The sequence below is a fragment of the Rosa chinensis genome, chromosome 3 (assembly GCF_002994745.2).
Source record: "Rosa chinensis cultivar Old Blush chromosome 3, RchiOBHm-V2, whole genome shotgun sequence".
Taxonomy (NCBI): domain Eukaryota; kingdom Viridiplantae; phylum Streptophyta; class Magnoliopsida; order Rosales; family Rosaceae; genus Rosa; species Rosa chinensis.
Genome location: NC_037090.1, coordinates 8,056,780 through 8,077,923, shown reverse-complemented (window position 1 = coordinate 8,077,923; position 21,144 = coordinate 8,056,780). Strand labels below are relative to the sequence as shown.

Here is a 21,144-nt window from a genome sequence, read left to right as displayed (position 1 = left end):
ATGGTGGATGCGAGTTTATCCGCTTTGGTTTGGGGATGAGAGTTTCCAGTTCCGATTGGGGCATGGTGGCTGGTAGATCAGCGTCTTGGGACAAATGGTTTGGAGAAGCGGTGGCTGGCGGCGATCTGTTATAGGTTTCTATTCGATTCGGTGGATACTCTAATGCTGGTAGAGGACCATTGCAGGTGGTGGCCGGACGCAAGGGAGGGTCCGATGTAAGCGGGTACAATCCATTTCTGGCGGTAGCGACCTGGTTTAGGTGGCAGCAGCCCAATACTTGTGCTGGAACAGAATTGGGTTGGGCCCTAAACTGTGGCTGTGATATCCTTGCCTCTTGGGTTTGTGCTTGGGTTTGGGCCCACTGTTTGGGTTTGACCCAGGCTATTTTATTTTTTAAAATATTTATTTTTTTAAGTTGTCTAGGTTGGATGCGCTTTATACGAGCAATAAAACCCTACATTTGTTGTATGGGACTACTCGGGCTATGTGTCTGTGTATGCACTCTACGTGCCCTCTGCTCTAGGTCAGAGGCGAGTTATTTGGTTCGTCAAATGGGCGCTGCCGCCTAGTGATAAGGTGAGACTAAATGTCATCGGAGTAGGAAAGCTGTGCTTATGGTAATTATGCTATATTGTAATCGGGTTACATATAGAGTTTTCTTTTCACTATGTCAAACAAATAGAGTAGCTAATTGTGCACTTTTTGTTAGCTGATGCTTGTTAGAATATATGTCTCCTGTAGAGATTTCTGAAATTATTTCAGAAAATACTCTAGATGCTTATTGTAATCAGGGGTTTAGGCTCAATGTCCCCTCCTTGTATTCGACAGTTTCATTAATTAGGGCTTGAGGGCAGCCGCACTAGCCATTTATTCAAAAAATAATATTAAATTTATGTTTTATACGTGAGCGAACCCGCTCTAATAACATGATAACCAAAATTATATGGTGATGATTGAAGAAGCCCAAACTTTTATAAACAAATTGCAAGGTGCCTATTTTTCAATATGGAACAAACACCACATTTTCATACTCTCTTTCCCCCCGTATTCTAGGTAAACCTTGAGGGTGCATTTGGATAAGAAAATTATAAAATCTGTCAGAATTTATAAATGATGGAATCTTTAACTCCATCAATCTAAAATTCCATTAATTGCAATTTCTATTAGGGGTGTAAATGAGCCGAGCTGGAGTGAATACCAAGGTGATCATGTTCGGCTCATTAATTTTTTTATCAAGCTCAAGTCGGGCTAAAGTTTGAATTTTTTTTCCATGCTCAAGCTCGGCTTGGCTTGAATATTTTTCTTAAGCTCGAGCTAGGCTCGGCTCGGCTCAATTTATTGGACGAGCTCAAGTTTGAACAAGCTTGTCTTGGCTCATTTGACTTTAAATTTAAAAAATAAAAATAAAAAAGGAAGAAAATAAATTTAAAATAATAATCCAAATTTGTTGACTAATCATCACACAAATCCCTTTTGACTTTATTGTAATATGTTATGCTTAAATGCTCAGATTCTTTTCCAATTGAAAAGGAAGATAATAAAAAGAAATTAAAGATTGGAGATTAGAAAATTATATTTGTTTAAGTAAATCTCTATTCTATGTCTGACCCAAACTCTAGGTTACTTGACTTAGTGGTAATAGGGTTACATTAGAATGATCTAGATTCCTATTCAATGTATGATTACTTTTCTATACATTGTAATCTTCTATATAAAGAGGTTCCTATTAATCAATGAGAACATATACAGCAATTATCTCTCAAATATCGTTTCTCCAAAACACGTTATCAGCACGAGCCCTAACCCTAACCCTAACCCTAGCCTTAGAAACCAAAACCCCGGAAATTGATCGAGCTTCACCGAATTAGCGTCGCCTGCGTTACTACTGCTCACGCAGCCCCTGCGTCTCAACCCAACGCTAACCCTACCAGGTTAGCCCTGCTTGCCTTCTGCCCTCACGACCGCAACTTCACAGTCCCATGATACCGCAACCCCAGCGACCCTACCACCTTGCTACTCCGCGACCTAGCGGCCTCACGACTCAGACACCCCGCGACCTCACTACTCTGCGATCCTGCAACCTCGCCACTCCGCGATCCTGCGACCTTGCGACTCAGCGACCCAGCGATCCCGCGACCTCGTGCCCTCGGGACTCCGCGATTCCGCGACCCCCTCGTCTCTGCGACCACAATGAAATCCTACAAGTCTGCTTGCTTGCACTAGGACTGAAGCTCGTCTCCAATCCTACGACAAGGACCATATACGTTCTGCAATCTTAAGAGGTAAACTTATCTAAAAGTTTCCGTTTTTGAAGTTTTTATTCTTTTTCTCTTCTTTTCTCAGGAACTTGCAACCTCCCTTCTTCTACCCCCATTTCTTCTTCATAGGGGAGACCAATAGCCGAACTGTGGGGGTTCGTCCTCACTCCAAGCTTGGAGCTTGTTGAGATCTCCAAACTTAGAGTTTTTAGAGAATTTATGATCGACCACTTACATCATTGTTTCGATCTAATCCAATTCCTCTTGGAATCGGATTTCTTGTAACTGACTACGCTCAGAAATCCCTAAATTTTTTTTTTGGAAGTGACTACACTCAGAAATTTCTATTGTTTTCGTGGTAACCTTTTTCATTCCGAAACTAACCATAATCTTGTGTTGTTTTTCAGGATGAGTTACCTAAACAAGTTGAACTTTGTTCCACTGGAGACAATTGGCGCAGGATACCATAGGTGAGTCCGAGATGTGCGCCAACATCTTAAAGCTGATGGACTTCTGGAAACCATCCAAGAGCCTAGTTAGAACGTGCTCTCCATTGAGCAAGCTACTGCTTTTGAAGCAAATCAAGCTAAAGCCATAATCCTCATGACAAGGCACATGAATGACGCGCTCCAAAGTGAATACCTCAATGAGCACTACTACAATAACCACATTTTAGGACACCCTATAAGGACACAGTTTTATGGAGGCGTCCTAATAACCCTAAGAGGACACGCTAAAGAAAACAGGAGCAGCCCCGCCCGTTTTTTTGCCAAAAGTTAAAAATTTCCCACACTTATTTTAGTTGACCGCCCTATCACTCTCGCAATGTCTCTTCCTCTTCGAATAAACCAAACCAAACCAAATTGGAGCTAAGATTTTTCACTCTCTCTCATCTGTCTCTTACTTTTTCTTCTGGCCAGATCTGTGTGCTTTGGTTGATGATTAGAAATGAAATGCCCTATTTCTCTCAAACCCTCGTTTTCTCCCAAAGCCCGGCCCTCTTTTCCTTTCTCACCGATCTCAATGTCACCCACCAAATTGAGTTTCGAAGAACTTGGTGGCCACTGGGTTGACCTGGATTGAGGGATTATTCTCTTTGGGTATCTCAATTTAGTCTTGCCTCTTATCGAACCCAGTGGGTTTCTTGTGTCGGGCTCATCCGAGCGGCGTGTGGAAGCAGCAGTAGCTTTAAATTCTACAGGTACAGATGATGCAACCGTGGCCTCCATTCTCTCGAAGAAGCAAAAGCAGAAGCAGAAAACCACCAGGCTCTTCGACCTCCGAACCTCCAGAACCCACATCAACAACCTTCCTAAGCTCCTCTCTTACGTCACACCAACCTCGCCGCCTCAGTACGTCATCAAATCAAACTACCGATTACACCCATCGTCATCTCACCTACATCTACCCAAAACTCAATCACTTTCTCACCCATCCTTGCTGAGAACAGAGAAGTCAGACATGGCCACGGGAGAGAAGCCATTGATATTCTCATCTCCATTCTAGTATCAAAAATCAAAGGTTTGGGCTTTGGAGTCTAGATTGGGATCAGTTCCCCGCTACGGTAAGCTCTTATGCTATGCAGTTGGTATTTTCGAATTGATCTAAAGGTTGGGGGAAATTTATAAATGTTTTTGAATCAAGGTATGGAATTGAGGAGAGATGAGGAGTGGAGCTGGATTTTGATAGAAAAACTCTGGCAAGTGAAAGGTTGGAGTTGTTCAGTACGTTAGGTGAAGGAGATTGATTTTGGGTGAAGGCTCCTTGACTGGGTATTGATCAAATTCAGGTAATTATGCCTTCTTATTATGAATTCAGTTTCTATTTGGATTCAATTGGAGTTATTAAAGGGAATTGGTGTTGTGGTAGAGTTGTCCGGAACGTTTGAATTCATAATCATGTTTTGAGTTCATCAATTGATTTAATTATAGTTGGTTTGTTGATTGAGAGTTGGAGTTGGAATAAGTTGAGTTCTATGAACATTGGAGAATTGTTACTGAAGGCTTAATTAACTTAGTTGGGATTGTTTTGATACTTGAATGAGATTGCTGTGTGGTGATTGTAGATTACGTTGGAAAGCTTGTATGAAGATGTTGCTAGGTCTTTATTTCTTGTTGAGATGATGACGTTCTGTTTGGACTTCATTGTCATCTGTTTGGACTTCATGAGACAAATGAGCTCAATTGTTCAATTGTTTGTTAATAATTAAAGTGAGACAAGTTGGCTGGTTTTAACAATTAGAGTGTTATGTGCTCTTTGTTGGAGTATGGGTATAAGCTTTATTAAAGGTTGCCTGGAGGTAGGGTCATTCAATTGTAAATTTGCTTTGGTGTTCTTGTAATTCTGGAATGAATAAGGGATACATATATGTATAATTGTCTATGGTTGAATCTGTATGTGAGTTTGAACTCTATGGTTGAATTTCATTATGACTTTATACTCTCTTTTTTTTTCTTTTTTTTTTTCTGTCTTCAATACTAGTTCTTTAATGGTCTTGTTATTAACACTTGTTTTTATTTTTATTTTTCTACCAAAAGCCTTTCTAATGTACGATGCTGCTACACTTTCTCTAGTGTTAGCTTTGGTTCTGCATTTTGAACCTCGCTATGGGCTAACAAACAACTAATCTACTTGGGAATCTGTTCTTTGATGGATTGACTTGCGGTAAACATCCTTCTCTTGTTCCTTTATGTCTCATGTGTTGTGGTTTTAAATGATAAAATCGTGCTTCAGCTTTATCTTTGTTGATTTCATTTACTTGTTTTTAATATACTCTATATATGCAGATTCTTCAAACTCTCGAGTGGGCAATTGGTGTTGAGTCTGAAATTGGTACAAACCCATCCTTTCAAATTCTTCTCTACCAATTTATTCTATTTGATCATACCACTGCTTCATGAATTAATTTTGTTTCCATTTATGTTTGCAGTTTAGCAAACCAGAATTTCCATGCTTCACATTAAATTCTAATTGAGATTAAGAGAGTACCTAAACACAACAGTGCACACGCAGTGTTAGCATATAGTCCTGTACATGGTTGTTTACTTTTATGTATGTTTGAGCATAGATAATCTCTTTTTTCTTTTGTTTTTCCTTCTGATCATCCGTTTTCAATGATAGTCTTTTTTTTTTTTTGTTATTTTGTTTGTCTTAGAACTCACAACTTCATGACCAGCAGCTGGATTTTAGTGTCCTGACTAAATAACATGTTGGTTTTTGAAGCTTGTGGTTTTCTGGTATCTTGTGTTGTTGTCCTTTGCTAACACTATATGCAATATTAGTTGTCGGAGAGAAATATTGAATGCACAAGCCTATTTTCGTCACACCATATGCAACATCCTAATCTGCTGTAGATTACTTAATTCTAATGCTAAATGTTCTATCTTACATTCTCTTCTTATTAATGATTTGCAGATCTATTACCTGGTTTGAAGGAAGGGCGTGAGAAAATGTCAAAGAAGATTCCTGATTCTGCCATATTCATGATGAGGTATATTGCTACTGAAGTGTCAAGCTCTTCATATGAATTTGATCTTTGAGATGACTGAATCTCTCTTAGGCTAAATTAAACAGGAAGATAGAGGAAGCTTTACAATATTGTATGCATCTAGCAATATTGGGGGTGGGTAATGAAGTGTTTTTTTTTTTTTTGGGGGGGTGGGGTAATGCTATTCTTGTGGCTCTGGATGCATAGGGCATCTTGAAACTGATGTGTTGAACTTGCAAAGCAAACATTAGAATAGTAACTGTATGGTTTTAAGTCTATAAAGGTTTGTAGATTAATTTTCATTTGTTTTCATTGTCATGATTCATTTTTCTTTATAGAATGTGTCTAAATGTTACTTATCCTTCTCCTTGTCTATTTTTCTAGATAATGTGAATGATAGAATTCTTCATAGATTCTTTGGATTCATCAAGTAGCTTTTAACATTGGTTCAGTGCAGAAGCACTAGTCAGAGTAGCTGACTATGGCCCTTGCTTTACAATGTTATCCTTCTCAGTTTCAGTCAATTTTTTTTTCTCTTCCCCCTTTCCTTTAAACAAAAGTGGGTCTTATATCTACGTCATTCCCCATATTTCCCTTTTCAAAAGTGTACTTGAAATAGGCAGTTGCTCTTCATGGCTTGGATGTTTTGTCTAGTTAGTTTCAGGTGCGTATATCAGCAATATGTAATTAATTTCCTATTTCTCTTTTAATATAAATGTTCATTGCTTTGTTCCTCTTCTGCCTGTAGAGAACAAAAGTTTCTGGTGATTGTGAGCAATATCTTGGACTGGAGCATGACCAAGACTCTCGTTACAGAACTGACTGTAATGATGTAAGATGCACCTTTTATTTACCGAGTTCCAGACAATTTCTTTATGAATTTAGGTTTCAATAGTGCAATAGAGCAGCATTAATTAGTGCATTAGCTATCAGATTATATAAGACGTGCAAGGTATTTTTGGATGTGCTTAATTGTTGATATCACATGCAACACTTCTCACTGTTGATCCAATCAATTATATGTTTTGGCTATCAGAATTCTTGAATGCAGCATTTGAGGTGCCTTGCACAATACTGTACAATGAAGCATTACCTGCAAGAGAGGATAGTATAGCTACAGCCAATCTAAGCAGCACAACATGGTTTTTCTATCTGAACCCTTCACTTTCAAGAAATCAAATATACTATAAACAATTAGAATGCTATTGTAGTCTATCCCAAATACTCAATATCTTGAATTACCCTCATTTGTAATTGAGTATAGCTGGAAGATTTGAGATTGTATTGAACTGAATATTGCTAGTTTGAAGATCGTTTTGGTTGGCAAAGTCATATGTATTGTGATATGAACTTGAATTGGAGTATAGATCATACTTTTAGTATATTTTTTTTGGACAATTTTTTAGTTTTAAGGACACAGTTTATGCGTCCTCTATTGTATTTAAGGACACCTATTTTCAGATGTAAGGACACAACTCAAGTGTCCTCTTATACATATAAGGACACTGTTTTTGATAATATAAGGACACAAATCAAGTGTCCTCTTATAGTTACAAGGACACTGTTTTTGATGATATAAGGACACAATTCAAGTGTCCTCTTATAGATACAAGGACACTGATTTTTTGCTTTTAAGGACACATTTTCGGTGTCCTAGTAGGGAAAAGAGGACTCTTTTCCAGTGTCCTTGTATATGACTTACAATGACTGCTGGATAGAGGACTCTTTTTTAGAGTGTCCTTAAATGTATTAGAGGACTCTGTTCCAGTGTCCTTATAAGCAGTTTTTGTAGTAGTGGAGGAAGACCCAAGAAAGCTATGGGAAGAACTTGAGCAGCGATTTGGCAACGTTCGTGACTCCCTGCTTCCTGATTTAGAAGTGCGATGGCATTGCCTCCGCTTTTGTGATTTCAAGTCTGTGCTTGATTATAACTCAGAAGCTCTTCGTATCAAGTCTCTGATGGAGTTTTGTGGCCAAGCCATAACTAATACGATGTTGATCGAGAAGACTCTATCTACCTTCCCCATCTCTGCCCTAATGATCGATTTCATAGAATTATCAGATTGATGTTACTGCAAGACGGATCACAAGGTTTCATGAGATCATTGGAGCTATGAATGTCGCTGAAAGGCATGACAACATCCTTGTGAAGAACTATAATTCAAGATCCGTGGAAAAAGAGCATAATCTGGAATCCAATTATAGTCGCGCCCCTAAGAAAGGGAGCCAAGAGCGAAACCCTAATCTTAGGGGTACTTCTGGACGCGCTGGTCCATATAATCACTCTACTTGGGAAGGTAACCCTCAAGATAGGCGAATACGGAACCGAAGAGGTCAACGTGGAAAGAGAGAGGGAGGCAATGCCTCTGGCCATGTTGGTGGTGCCACCAACACTAAGAGCCATCTAAATGACGCTTTCAAAGCGCCTCAATCAATGGAGTCTGAGCAAAGAGATGTATGTTCTCGATGTGGAGTATCCAGTCATTGGGCACACATTTGTAAAGCTCGTGAAGAAATTATCACCGCCTACAAAGCATATTGTGAAGTAAGAAAAGCTCACTATGTGGAACAAGAAGACCAAGGAGATAATCTAGAGTGAAGGGTTGAAGACTACAAATCTGGCTGGGATCTATAGATCGCCAATTATGTTTAAGTCTTTATTTTCCAAGAGATATAATAGGCAATTGTCATATATATTTTTGTAATAAATGCCAATGGTTTAGTCTTTCTTCAAAGTAGGCTCACCCAAAGTAAGTGTGAAGTCTAGGAAGGTTCTGAGATTAGTGGCACTTAAGTGAGGTTTGCTCCACCAACATCTCTCTACTCACCTGGTCACATTTATTTTGGACTTACTGAAAGAAGCTAGACGACTACCATTGTTTTGCATTAACTAGTATTTTGGATTAGATTTTCTCTTGTCAAAGAGACAATGATGTAACTCCGTTGGCTTATGAATAAAATTTTGAGTTTTTTTTTCATTATGACTCCATTTTGATTCTGAGCATTGACTTTGTGACTACTATGGCTAGGCCACCAGTATTAATTCAGGGACATGGAATAGCCCAAGTTCCCCTTGCCAAATGGCACCTTGATTACTATCACAGTAACTCTCTACGCTCCTTAGGTAAATCACACCTATGAATAGCCAACGGATTCCATGCGAAACGCATTTAGAGAACAAAAATAAGTTCCTTTGCAATGCCTCTAACGATTGCGAACAAAGGCGTATCTTAGAGAAGTTTATGTGTCTCTCTAGTGGACTCTATGTCACTATTCGAGCTATTAAATCCAATAAAGTTATGAGAGAAGATCTCTTGGATTTAGACACATATTGGCTTTGTCACAACATAATAGATCATCCTAGTCATGATATGATGATCCGCCTACTAAAGACTTCACACGGACATCCATTCTTTTGAGCGAAACGAAGCAAGAATCGAAAATTGATTCCCGGACTTAGTGTGACCGCCGCATTTGGCGCTGCCACTGTCCTTAGCCGCCATAGGACCGCGAAAGTCCTTTGTGACAACGCCATAAATGGCGCCAACCATGGCCATGCCGCCATGGAATGCCACTTTCCATGGTTCCAACACCATGATGAGTGATATAGTCACACATTTTGCTTCTAATAGCGCAACAGACGCTCATGCCCAACCAAACTCCTCATTGGTTGCTTCTAAGGCACCACGCTCATTTTGCAAAGCCCATTCCTTAAGGGAAGTTAGGACTGAGACCGTCTTATGCAAAGAATATGACAATACTCATTCTGTTCTTACATAGAATCTGTGGGAATGCTGTGGACTGATTCAACCGACTTGCGGACGTTTAAATATCTCATGATGTTGGTTGACATGCAAACACGTTGGTCACGTGTTGTGCCATTGTCCACTTGTAATGCTTCTTATGCTACACTCCTAGCACATATCATATGACAACGAGCTCACTCCCTGAATCATCCTATTCAGTCAATTGGATTTGACTATGCTAGAGAGTTTACATCGAAGACTTTCGATGGTTATTGCAATGGGACAGATGTTGGATATCACATTCCCATGTACACACCCAAATGATCTCGCGGAAACGACTACGATGGTAGTCCGAACATTGGTAATGCGCACCAATTTCCTTATATTCGCTTGGGATGATGCAATATTGCATGCAGATATGCTAATTCATCTCCGATCCACCACCACTCAATGTATCTCTGTGTTACAGCTAGTGACTGGGTACAAGTATTTTGTACTTACGCACATTTGAGTGAGCCATTTATGTATTGTGCCGCCACAGCGCACTATGATAGGTCCTTACAGACGAACGGGCAACTCAGTTGGATTTTAGACTCCAACAATCGTTCGCCACTTAATGCCTTTTCAAGGCGATCTCCTTATCGCCAGATTTGCGGATGTCATTCTTCCATTCGATAGGGAGAGATAAGAAAACGAATGTTCAGCAGGAACGACAGGAATTGTCGTGCTCTGTGCCCACTATGTCTCATCTCGATCCTTATTAAAGTGATGAGATCACACATCTACTGCAAATATGCCTGCAAGGAAGGATGTCCCTACGAGAGGACGTAGCGCCACCCTATATGGTGGTAGGCATGGCGCCAACGCCAAAGAGAGTGGCACTCTGGCATTATAGGCCATGGCCCCAGCTAAGATACATGGGAAGCCTGTGGGTTCGAATGATACGTTGGCACAACCTAATCCTTTGATCATCAAGACTCAAAATCCGTCTCATGAGAATCTTCCCAGTTATGGTTATCGTTAGGGGACGCCTCGACGTCAGAACCTATTCCTGAGAATATAGAGCTCTTTGAAAATTACACTAGTGTACATGAGACGTGGGATAGAAACTCCATCATAATTGATGATGTAGTCACGCATTTCGTTGCGCATGAGTTTGTTGAGTCTGATGATATCGAACCATGCTCCATTGATGAATGAATGCCAACGTAGAGAAATTTGGCCTAAATGGAAAGATGCGATCCAGGTTAAGATGAATTCTCTAACGAAGAGGAAGGTTTGTTGAGTCAGTGATGCCAAAACCTCCTATCATAAAACATGTTGACTAATGGGTATTCGTTAGAAAGCGTAATGAAAGAAATAAGATTGTAAGGTACAAAGCTAGCCTTGTGGCGTAAGACTTCTCACAACGCCCTGGAATCGATTACGAGGAGACTTATTCTCCCGTAATGGACGTCATTAAGTTCCGCTACCTTGTCAGTTTGGTAGTTTATGAAAAACTAAACTTGCAGCTTATGGATGTGGTTACTGCGTATCTATATGGGGATCTAGATACAGAGATATACATGAAGATTTCATATGGAATTCAGTTACCCAAGTCAAGTGGCTCTAAACCATGGAGCGCATTTGCGATTAGATTGAAACGCTCACTATATGGATTGAAACAATCTGGATGGATGTGGTATAACCGTCTAAGTGATTACTTGATTGGAAAAAGATATGTCAACAATGAACTATGCCCATGTGTGTTCATAAAAAGGACAAGTTCCGGATTTGCAATAGTAGTGGTTTATGTCGATGACATGAATATAATTGGTACCCTTAAAGAGTTAAGGGAAACCGCTGAACACTTGAAATCCGAGTTTGAGATGAAAGATCTTGGGAAAACACGGTTTTGCCTCAGTTTGGAACTTGAGCACCGAGAGATGGTATCATGATTCATCAATCAACTTATACCCAAAAAATGCTTAGGCATTTCAACACTGACAAGATTAAGCCTTGAAGCACCCCAATGGTCGTCCGTAGTCTTGATCTAAAGAAGGATCCATTTCGTCCAAAGGATGACAATGAAGAAGTGCTAGAGGCAGAAGTGCCCTACCTAAGTGCAATAGACGCATTATTGTACTTAGCACAATGCACAAGACCAGATATCTCATTCGCTGTGAACTTGCTAGCTAGATATAGCTATGCGCCAACATGACGCCATTGGACTGGTGGTAAATATATCTTTCGATACCTAAGTGGTACGATTGATATGAGCTAGTTCTATCCCTACAGAGAGACGATGGATTCGGACCCATCAAGTGCCTGGGACGCCACACATGGTGGATTGCGTTCCCTCTCCCCATCCCAAAATGATATAAGTGTTTTGGAAGGTTTTGCTAATACTGGGTATCTCTCTGACCCACACAAAAGTCGTTCCCAAACTGGTTTTTCAGTATGGGAAAGACCGCGATATCTTAGAGGTCTACAAAGCAGACCTTAGTCGCTACCTCTTCGAATCATGTAGAGATTATTGCTCTTCATGAAGCAGTTCGTGAATGTATATGGCTTCGATCCATAGTTACGCATGTTCGAAGTAATTGTGGTCTGAAGTCTACCACAGATGAGCTAACAAGCATTTATGAGGATAATGCTGCTTGCATTGAACAAATGAAGCAAGGCTACATCAAAGGCGACAACACCAATCACATATCGCCCAAATTCTTCTACTATCAGCAATAACAGAATCTCCTCAAGATCAAGGTGAACTAGGTTCGATCTGAGGACAGTATGACAGACTTGCTCACTAAGTCATTGCCTAAATTCCATTTTCGAGAAACATGTTGGTAGCATCGTTTGTGGAAGTTATCCGAACTCCCATGACCGTAGTCATCGGGGGGAGATGCAGACATCAGGGGGAGATGTCTACATGTATGGTCTCGAAACGTGAAGGGTGTGTTATGCTCTTTTTCCCCTTCGACTGAGATTATTTTTATCCCACTGCCCACTGGGTTTTTGTTACTCGGCAAGGTTTTTAGCGAGGTAACGAGAGAAGCACCGCGTTTAGGCGACACGAGGGGGAGTGTTTAAGTAAATCTCTATTCTGTGTCTGGCCCAAACTCTAGGTTACTTGACCTAGTGGTAATAGGGTTACATTAGAAGGATCTAGATTCCTATTCAATGTATGATTACTTTCCTTGTATGATTTGGATTTTATGCATTGTAATCCTCTATATAAAGAGGCCCCTATTATCAATGAGAACATATACAACAATTCTCTCTCAAATATGGTTTCTCTAAAACAATATTTTTATTTATATTATAAATTTTCATGAGTCGAGTTTTAATACACGTTGAGTTTTAACAAACTTGAGCTACTCACGAGTTAGACAAGTTGAATATATTATTGTTCAAGCTCGGCTCATTATTTTGTCAAGATTTTGAGCTCAATAAGCTTAGCTCATTTATGTTACGAACACGAGCCGAACAAGCTACAATCGAGCCGAATACGAGTCAAACACGAGCTGTATCGAGCTTATTTACAGCCCTAATTTCTATTGTTTGGTTGTATCAATTTAGGATTTGAAATGTGTAATAAATTAAGAAAGTTTAAAATAAATAAAAAATAAAATAGAAAAAAGACTTGTTTTGAAAATAAAAATTGAATACTGCAAATAAATTCGTAAATGACACATATTTTGGTGGAAATTGAAGTGGAGAATTTAAATAATGAATTCCTTCGTTGTTTTTCAAATAGAAATTTAAAATTTTCAATTTGATAATACCAAACGAGGGAATTGACTTTTAGGAATTATGAAATCCTTATTTTCAATTAAATTCCATCATTTTTTCTCTCATCTAAACACACTTTGAGAGAAATGAATACTTGTTTGAAGGTATCAAAAAGCAAAAGCCATTTTTAGCAACTCGATCAAATACTCTAATATATACTCCATGCATAAAAAAAAAGTGAAATTTTCATTTACTACTAAATCACGATCCGTTATCGGTGATGCCATGACAGAATCTAAATGAGGAAAGCTCCCATCGGTATTCAAAAGCTAATCAAAAATCAAGATATTTGTTCAAATGAAATTTTACAATGGGCAATTGCAGCCTGAATTGAGGTTTCTCTTGCAAATACTTTACTCTGATCACCTGCAAATTCTTTATGAATTGGAGAGGACTTGATAGAACTTGGGCAGCTCCTCGTTCTTCTTTCTTTGCGGTTAACGCCTGTGCTCATACTACTTCCTATAGCTTCTAAAACCCCTCTAACTGAGTTCAAGTTTTTCTCCAACACTCTTGATTTCTCACCGCCTCCTACCTCTCGTGAAGAGTCCATCTTGACACCCTTTCCCTGCTGCTTCTTTTGTACAAAGAATTTGTCTAAGGGCTTCTGATTCTGAAGAGTCGACTGAGCTTTTGATTTCTTGTTCTTGCGTACTCCGTTACTAAAATGGCAGTACTCTTGATCAGGAGGACAAACAACTTTTCGGGGTTTCACAAATGAAGCTACCAGAGTTCCAAGATTCATAGCTCGAAACTTGAAAAGCAACTTCATGATGCCGCCATTGACTGTGGTTTTTATGTTTGATACTTTCCTAATCATATGCAACCAAACAAATGATTCAATCTCCATTTGAAGCTAAATGCTTTATTCAGTGTATCACACTGTACTTTATCGTTTGTACAACATACATTTTTAGTGATAGATAATATAATTGTTTTTTTTTTAGATAATATAATAGTTAATTGAGATTCTCAAAATTTATGTATTAAAAATGAAATTCTGATATTTATAATTTTACATGCTAGTAAAGTAGTGATCTTAAACCGCCGATGAAAATTCTTATAAAAATAATGAAGCTAATGTACATTTCATCAAAAACCTCATTGGAAACATGATAACATAATATACCTAAAGGTATGGGTATACCAATAAATGCAGTAGTATAGTTAAATTGGTAGTAGTAAGTGTCTTTATTAGGTTATTATTTGAAATTTTTACTATACATACATATGTATAACTTACACACCGTCAAATTATGTGCACTCATAAAACTTTCCTATGATTTAACCTAAAAATAATCAAGAAATTTGTTTTGGCATACCTGTTCTGTACGAAGTCATCGTTGTCCACGTGCAATTGGGGATGACTAATATTATAATGGTCCTGAGCACCACTAACTTTCTTGGCGGTGGCGTCCGACGATGACCAAAGACTAAAGAACAACGTATTGACTAGGCGGTTGACTGCCGGCAATTTCGACCTTTTGGATCTAACATCATGATCAGAGCCTCTAAAGTCTTCCATTGAGGTGGACAACGCTGATATTGACGTCATTGATGAAGATGATGCTGCCTGCTTTACTGCTCCAGCTGGGTCAGTAGTCGTCGTCTCGGAGACGATGTTCCTGTCGTCTTGAGTATTAGGGTTGGTGGTGTGGTTGGAGAAGTCTGGGAAGGGAAAGCTTGACGAAAACGATATGCGCAAGTAATTGACATGGTCTAACCGGTCTCCATCACCATCATCATGGCTTGCTTTAGGATGGTGTTGATCCAGTGCTATTTCGATGTATGATTCTTCATCGTCGACGTCACTATCATCATCCTCTTCAACAACATCATCACCGACATCGTCGGTGAAATGGGAGAGGGCAGAGGAGAAGTTTAAGTCGGAGTCGGAGCAGCTGAAGGAGAAGCTTCCTCCACAGCCCAGATCTCGCAGAGTACTACAACTCATTCTTTCCATCTCTCTATTGTAGCTATGATATAAGATTTATATAATTATAATTATTATATGTATTGGCAACAGATCATATGGAGAAGAATAAGATCAGAAAGAGATAGAGATCGAATAGCTAGAGATATAGATGGAGATGCTTGCATGTGCATGGAGTAGGGCTAAGCCATTGTTAATTAGACGAAGGAGGTTGGAGAGTCCTAGTCCCAAACTACAAGTAAAGGGGGGTTGGTCCAAGCAAGCTAGCCGGTCACATTTTATATATATAGGTCATCAATTTGGACCTTCTATGTTAATTAGTACTTTAATAAATAATAACATTGTTTTCAAACTTGAATCCACAAATTAGCTCCAAGTGGTCCAAAGTTGGGAGCTTAATTGAGGGCTAAGTGATCAAAATTAAGATAATTATTGAACGAATCGAATCCCACGAGCTCATATATATTGAAAGATATGATTTGGTTTAGTTTATTTTTGCTGGCCCTTGAATTCCTCCAGAAAACTTTAATGTTGTTGCTCAAGAGTGAGCATGGAAACAAATGACCTCAGGTAGTGGTTAGTCAAACAAGTGACACAACAAGAAGCTAATTGGCAATATGAGGACACCCCTCATAGTTTTCAGATGTTATATCAATTCTGAGAGATTAATTGGTTAACATCACCCAAGCATTTTTGCCCATCTTTGGTTTGTGTAATCCGTAATTTGAGCCAACCCATTGGCCTCAACCCTAACCCCAAAACGATAACATCGTATTTTACTGTAAAAATATAAACCTTGCTTACGTACCTGGCCTATATATGTTCCAATTAATCTGAGAACTCAGGGGTCTTGTCCCTTAGTTTTGAACAGCATCAATAAGTGAACAACGTAAGGTAAGTGAACAAATAGATGGGACATTCTGTCTCCGATTCAAGTATGCAAAATCTTTGGGGCTTATGCGTAAAAGGTGCACTGAACCTGGGATTTTTGATGGATAACTGAGCAGATATTACCTGGCAAATGCGTATTGTGACTAAGTAATGATGTAACGTTCTTTTGAAATTGATATGGCATGGACCCAACAATTTTCAATCTTAAGCTAAATTTCACCTAATCCAACAACTTGATAATATGAATCGAACGATCAACTCCTTAATTATGAGGATTTCTAATACTAAAATCGATGATACTTAAATTTTAGAAAATGATCAACTAGGTACGTACCTAGACATAAAACAATGTATCAGTTAAATAGTTCTGTCACATTTCCTAACTTCCATCCAACTTCTGTTAAAAAGGGGGAATGATTTAGGCCCTTCATTTTTCTACTTGTACCTCACTTTTAAATAGTGATAAAATATATAGCGGTGATCCAAGCTGCTAGCCGCATTGCTACGGGCTGCATGGATAATTCAATTTAAGATCTCAGAATTTTAAAATATTTTATGTGACATGTCGGTTGTGTTGTGCTCTACGAATTATAGAAGTAAATTGGCATCATTCTTCTTTAGGGTGGATCAAGATTAATTCTGATGGAGCTTGAAAGCATGAATCGGGTCATGTTGGTTATGGTGCTATTTTTTGGGATTATATTGGTCTTAATCTTGGTGTTTTTGCCTGTAATTTGGACATACCTAACTTAGTTGCGGTAGAGGTAATGGCGGTGATCAAAGATATTAAACTAGCTTGGGTTAGAGAGTGGAAGCATGTTTGGCTAGAAGTTGACTCTTCTATTATACTTTACTTGCTTCATACTCTTTCTTTAGTGTCTTGGTAACTTTGGTTTCAAACTTTCAATGGAATAATACTCAAATGCATTTTCGCTCTTCTCATGATATGTTTTATGAATGGAATCATGTTGCTGAAGTTAAATATTGAGATGGAAAAGAGATAATATTTGTGAGTGAGAATGCTTAGATAATATTCACAGTTGTGTAAGGGGTATATATATATATAGTCCTACTGTACTACACTACTAGTTGCAATACATGTGTAGTACGTTAGTACAATCCAATATAGGAAACTAATCCTATAAGGTAACTGCTGAATACAAATATTCTCATAATGACTCACACGTCAACACTCCCCTTTATTAGTTGGGGCATAAACATCTTGAAGACCCAACTTGCCTAGTGAGTCATATAACAACTTGCTAGATACAGCTTTGGTAAGTATATCTGCTAATTGTTCCTTAGTGGGAAGAAAGAAAATGTAATCAACCTTGCATCCAGCTTCTCCTTAATGATGTGTCTATCAACTTCCACATGCTTTGTTCGATCATGTTGCATTGGATTATGAGAGATTTCAATCGCAGCTTTGTTGTCACAATATAGCTACATAGCGAACTTTAGCTTAAAGCCCAAATCTCGGAGAAGATTATGTATCTATAGAAGTTCACACACTCCATGTGCCATACCTTGATATTCAGCTTTAGCACTTGACCTTACAACAACCTTATGTTTTTTGCTCCTTCAAATAACAAGATTTCCTCTCACAAAGGTAAAGTAGCTAGATATAGACTTTCTATATGTGATGCAACTAGCCCAATCTACATTTGTATACCCACTAGCCATTTACCTAGCGTAGACTTCAAATACCTCAAGATCCTTACTACAGCCTCCATGTGTCTTTCACTTGAGTTGTGCATAAACTAGCTTACAACACTAACTGCCCAGGCTATATCAGGTCTAGTGTGTGATAAGTAAATTAGAGGTCCCATTAACCTTTGGTACCTAGGTTTATCAGTTGAAACTTGATCACGGTATTCTACCTGTTTATGGCTTTGCTCAATTGGGCAATAATCCAACAAGCATGTTTCTGCCAAGAGGTCCAGCATATACTTTCTCTGACATAGGAAGATACCATCTCTCCCCCTGACCATCTCAATCCCCAAGAAGTACTTTAAGTCACCCAGATTCTTCATCTCAAATTCGGATGACAACTTCTCCTCAAGGCGCTCAATTTCTGATAGATCATTCCCTGTAATCACCATATCACTCACATATATGATGAGCACACACTACTAAAAAAAAAATTGCATTCGCTTCGGAAACTTACGACGGAAAACTTTTCGGTCACAAAAAGTCAACTTTGCGACGGCATGTACTACGGTTATTTTTCCGTAGTATATTTGCTAGTTTCTACGAAGGATACGATGTTGTCGTTGTATAATTTTAAACCAATTGCAACGGTTTGGCCATGCCGTCGCATAAATTGTTAAGGAAAAAAAAAACTTTTCTAGATCTAGACGTGTGGCCACACTCTTCTCCTCCTCCTCCTCCTCCTCTCTCTCTCTCTAGCTCTCTGCTCTTTTCGATCTTCTCTTCGATTGCCACCCCGAGTCCCTGACCTCAACCACCTCTCTTATTTCCTCTGTTAATCACTTTATAACGATATGGTGGTGGTGGAATCACTGGGATGGCTGACGGAGTCGACCATCGACCATAATGCCAAGAAGCACCGCGTCGGAGCCTCTTTGATCATGGAGCTCAAAGCCTAGCTTTACCAGTCTCAAGAAGATTCTAAGAAGTCCAAAGACCTCGCAGACCCAGATGCCGAGTTCCACCTCGCTAAGTAGAAGATCACCGCACACGATGTCTTCTCCGCCAAGAACTCCGGCGTCAACGCCCGGGCCCACAAGTACTCAACTATCTATCTTATTGTCCAAATTTTGATATGGGTTTTACTCTAATTTCCTTTATGCCCTGTTTAGGTGAAATTTGGATCGTTCTAGGTTAGGGTTTTGGGATCAGATTAGGATTAAATTTTGAATTGAGTTTTTAGGGTACTGCTCAGTAATAAAGATGAAGTTTTTGAGCTCTCTATGTTGGGAACCATGACTCATATCACAGTTAATCAATTTTTGGTCTTAGGGCTTTGAACATATAACAGTGGGTTAGCAATGGCATCCCCACACTCATTCACCAGTCTCAAGGAATTGAGACTTGGTCCGTTTTGGAATGAGATGGATTCATTCCCTGCTTTTTCAGGTTCTACCACAACTTAAATCTTGTGGGAATACCAAAGTTGATAGGCGCCACTAAATCTGGTGGAAATCATGTTGAGTTTGTAAGCGTTGATAGGTGTAAGGTACATGCTTGCATACTTAATATGTGCTCTGAAGTCATTTCTTTGGTTTTAAGATGTTTTTCGGTAGATAAAGAGTACAGTTTCTTAGCAAGAAGAAATCGTGTTTTCATTCTAATAGTTAGAGCAATGATTACATCTTATAGGAGGAGAACGGAGGCCTTTACAAGGCATCAATTCCATTGATTCAGGCCACAAGCCCAGAAGCAGATGTTTTACTTGCTTATGAGATGAATGGAGAGGTAAGTTGAATCCTACAATTATGCATAAGTATTTGGTTGTGTACTTGGTACATGTTGGTCGGACTTGTAATTTTTTACTTTGTCTCCTTTTCATTTCTGCCCAGTAGATCCTCTAGTGATCAATTTTTTGGCACATGGCATCAGGATATCAGTCTCACATTGGTTTTGTTTTATATTTTCTTATCAGGTGAAGACCCTAAATAGGGATCATGGGTATCCATTGCGTGTGGTTGTACCTGGTGTTATTGGCACCCATTCTGTTAAATGGCTTGATTCTATTAATGTCATTGCAGAGGAATGTAAGGTTGGATTCTTCAGTCTATTATTCATAGCAATCCTTTTATTATGAATAATAGACTGAAGAATCCACAAGCCCATAATGAAAATAGAAGTTCAACATTAGAAGTTCTATTGAGATCCGCTAGAGAGATTAAATGCTTTCACTAGTGGAGTTATCATAATCGACTAAGGGTTTAGAAAATTAGTCAGTCTAGGTAATTGAATTTTGTCAACAATATTCTTGCTGTGAGTTAAGTCACTTCTTCTTGTTGTTTATCGTTGATCGAATTATAGCTTCACTTAGTGTGATTTTACTTTGTGATCTTTGGACTAATGCACAATTATTCCAAACAAACATTAACATGAGTCATTGTATTTTAACATGAGTCATTTACATGCACGCCATTTTCTGTTTTCTTTCCTTTTCTTTTTAGGGATGGGAGATCAAACTAGAACATGGGTATGGCCAGTGCCCTTGCAATGGGCCATTCTTTGATTGGATATACCTAATTAAGTGAAATTGCATCCTTCCTGCCAGGTTGATTGAATACCTAAATAGTACTGACCAAGACGTATGGAACAACATACCTAAAAACCTTGCAGGGCTTCTTTATGCAAAAAGACTACAAAATGTTTCCACCTTTAGTAAACTGGGATAACATTAATTGGTCCACCAAGAGGCTACAAATGGATTTTCCTGTCCAGGTATGGAAAGCCGATCTTACCTTTTGCGGAATTGCCATGAGTTTTCTCAATTACAGTCTATTCTATTTGGCTGACATAGGATATTGCTGTTTGACAGTGTGGAATTTGTTCTTCAGATGATGTGAATGCTGTAAAGCCTGGAAAGGTTAGTTCTATTTGCAAACTGCAATATTTTCCTTCTCTTTATGCAATTGAATATATCTATTGTTTACTTCACATTATGGCATGCACAAAGACCTGAATTGCTGCTGTTTTAGCTCTAAATTCCAATTCTATAAGTCTCTTTCAGCATGCATGGTGAAGGTCAAAGCTCTCTAGTGTTTTTACCTTCTCATAGCATACAACTCTTATTTCATGTGCGTGATTTGGCTGGTGCAAATCCCATAATATTAGTCATTACTAAGGTATTAAGCAGCTCATTGGTACTTATGTAACGTCACATTGGGTTGTGGAGGCCACTATAAAGAAGCTTAAACAAGATTTGTTTCCTTATCTATGATTTTACTTATGCATATAGTACCAATTTCCTTGGTAGTGTTATGAGTGTTCATTTGATGAGTTCAAAGTCTTTGGTTGGAGTAGCTGGAGTTGCATAAGAGATTCAAAAGAAGAAGGTATTTACTTCTCAGTTTT

At 38.8% G+C, this 21,144-nt stretch overlaps 2 protein-coding genes across 2 annotated transcripts; one reads left to right on the top strand and one right to left on the bottom strand.

The window, feature by feature from the left end:
• Nucleotides 1-13,409: 13,409 nt before the first annotated feature.
• Nucleotides 13,410-15,428, bottom strand: LOC112193214. Its single transcript, XM_024333289.2, has 2 exons — nt 14,588-15,428; nt 13,410-14,077 (listed from the first exon to the last, which is right to left on the bottom strand). Exons 1-2 carry the CDS (start codon nt 15,226-15,228, stop codon nt 13,546-13,548), a joined length of 1,173 nt encoding a protein of 390 aa, XP_024189057.1. The 5' UTR covers nt 15,229-15,428; the 3' UTR covers nt 13,410-13,545.
• Nucleotides 15,429-16,856: 1,428 nt separating this feature from the next.
• On the top strand, nt 16,857-20,812 carry LOC112194049 (sulfite oxidase). Its single transcript, XM_024334310.1, has 7 exons — nt 16,857-16,972; nt 19,189-19,288; nt 19,432-19,527; nt 19,721-19,831; nt 20,410-20,511; nt 20,609-20,656; nt 20,801-20,812. The coding sequence occupies exons 1-7, from the start codon at nt 16,857-16,859 to the stop codon at nt 20,810-20,812; spliced, it is 585 nt and encodes a 194-aa protein (XP_024190078.1).
• The last annotated feature ends 332 nt before the right edge of the window (nt 20,813-21,144 follow it).

What these genes read in the sequence shown, in the direction of transcription:
- LOC112194049 (XM_024334310.1), top strand. Translation starts at nt 16,857, where the DNA reads ATGGCGGTGATCAAAGATATTAAACTAGCTTGGGTTAGAGAGTGGAAG. An exon ending in ACTCTTTCTTTAGTGTCTTG is followed by an intron (nt 16,973 to 19,188) that starts GTAACTTTGGTT and finishes CTGCTTTTTCAG; the next exon opens with GTTCTACCACAACTTAAATC. An exon ending in CTTATGAGATGAATGGAGAG is followed by an intron (nt 19,528 to 19,720) that starts GTAAGTTGAATC and finishes TATCAGGTGAAG; the next exon opens with ACCCTAAATAGGGATCATGG.
- LOC112193214 (XM_024333289.2), bottom strand. Translation starts at nt 15,228, where the DNA reads ATGGAAAGAATGAGTTGTAGTACTCTGCGAGATCTGGGCTGTGGAGGA. An exon ending in GATGACTTCGTACAGAACAG is followed by an intron (nt 14,078 to 14,587) that starts GTATGCCAAAAC and finishes GCATATGATTAG; the next exon opens with GAAAGTATCAAACATAAAAA.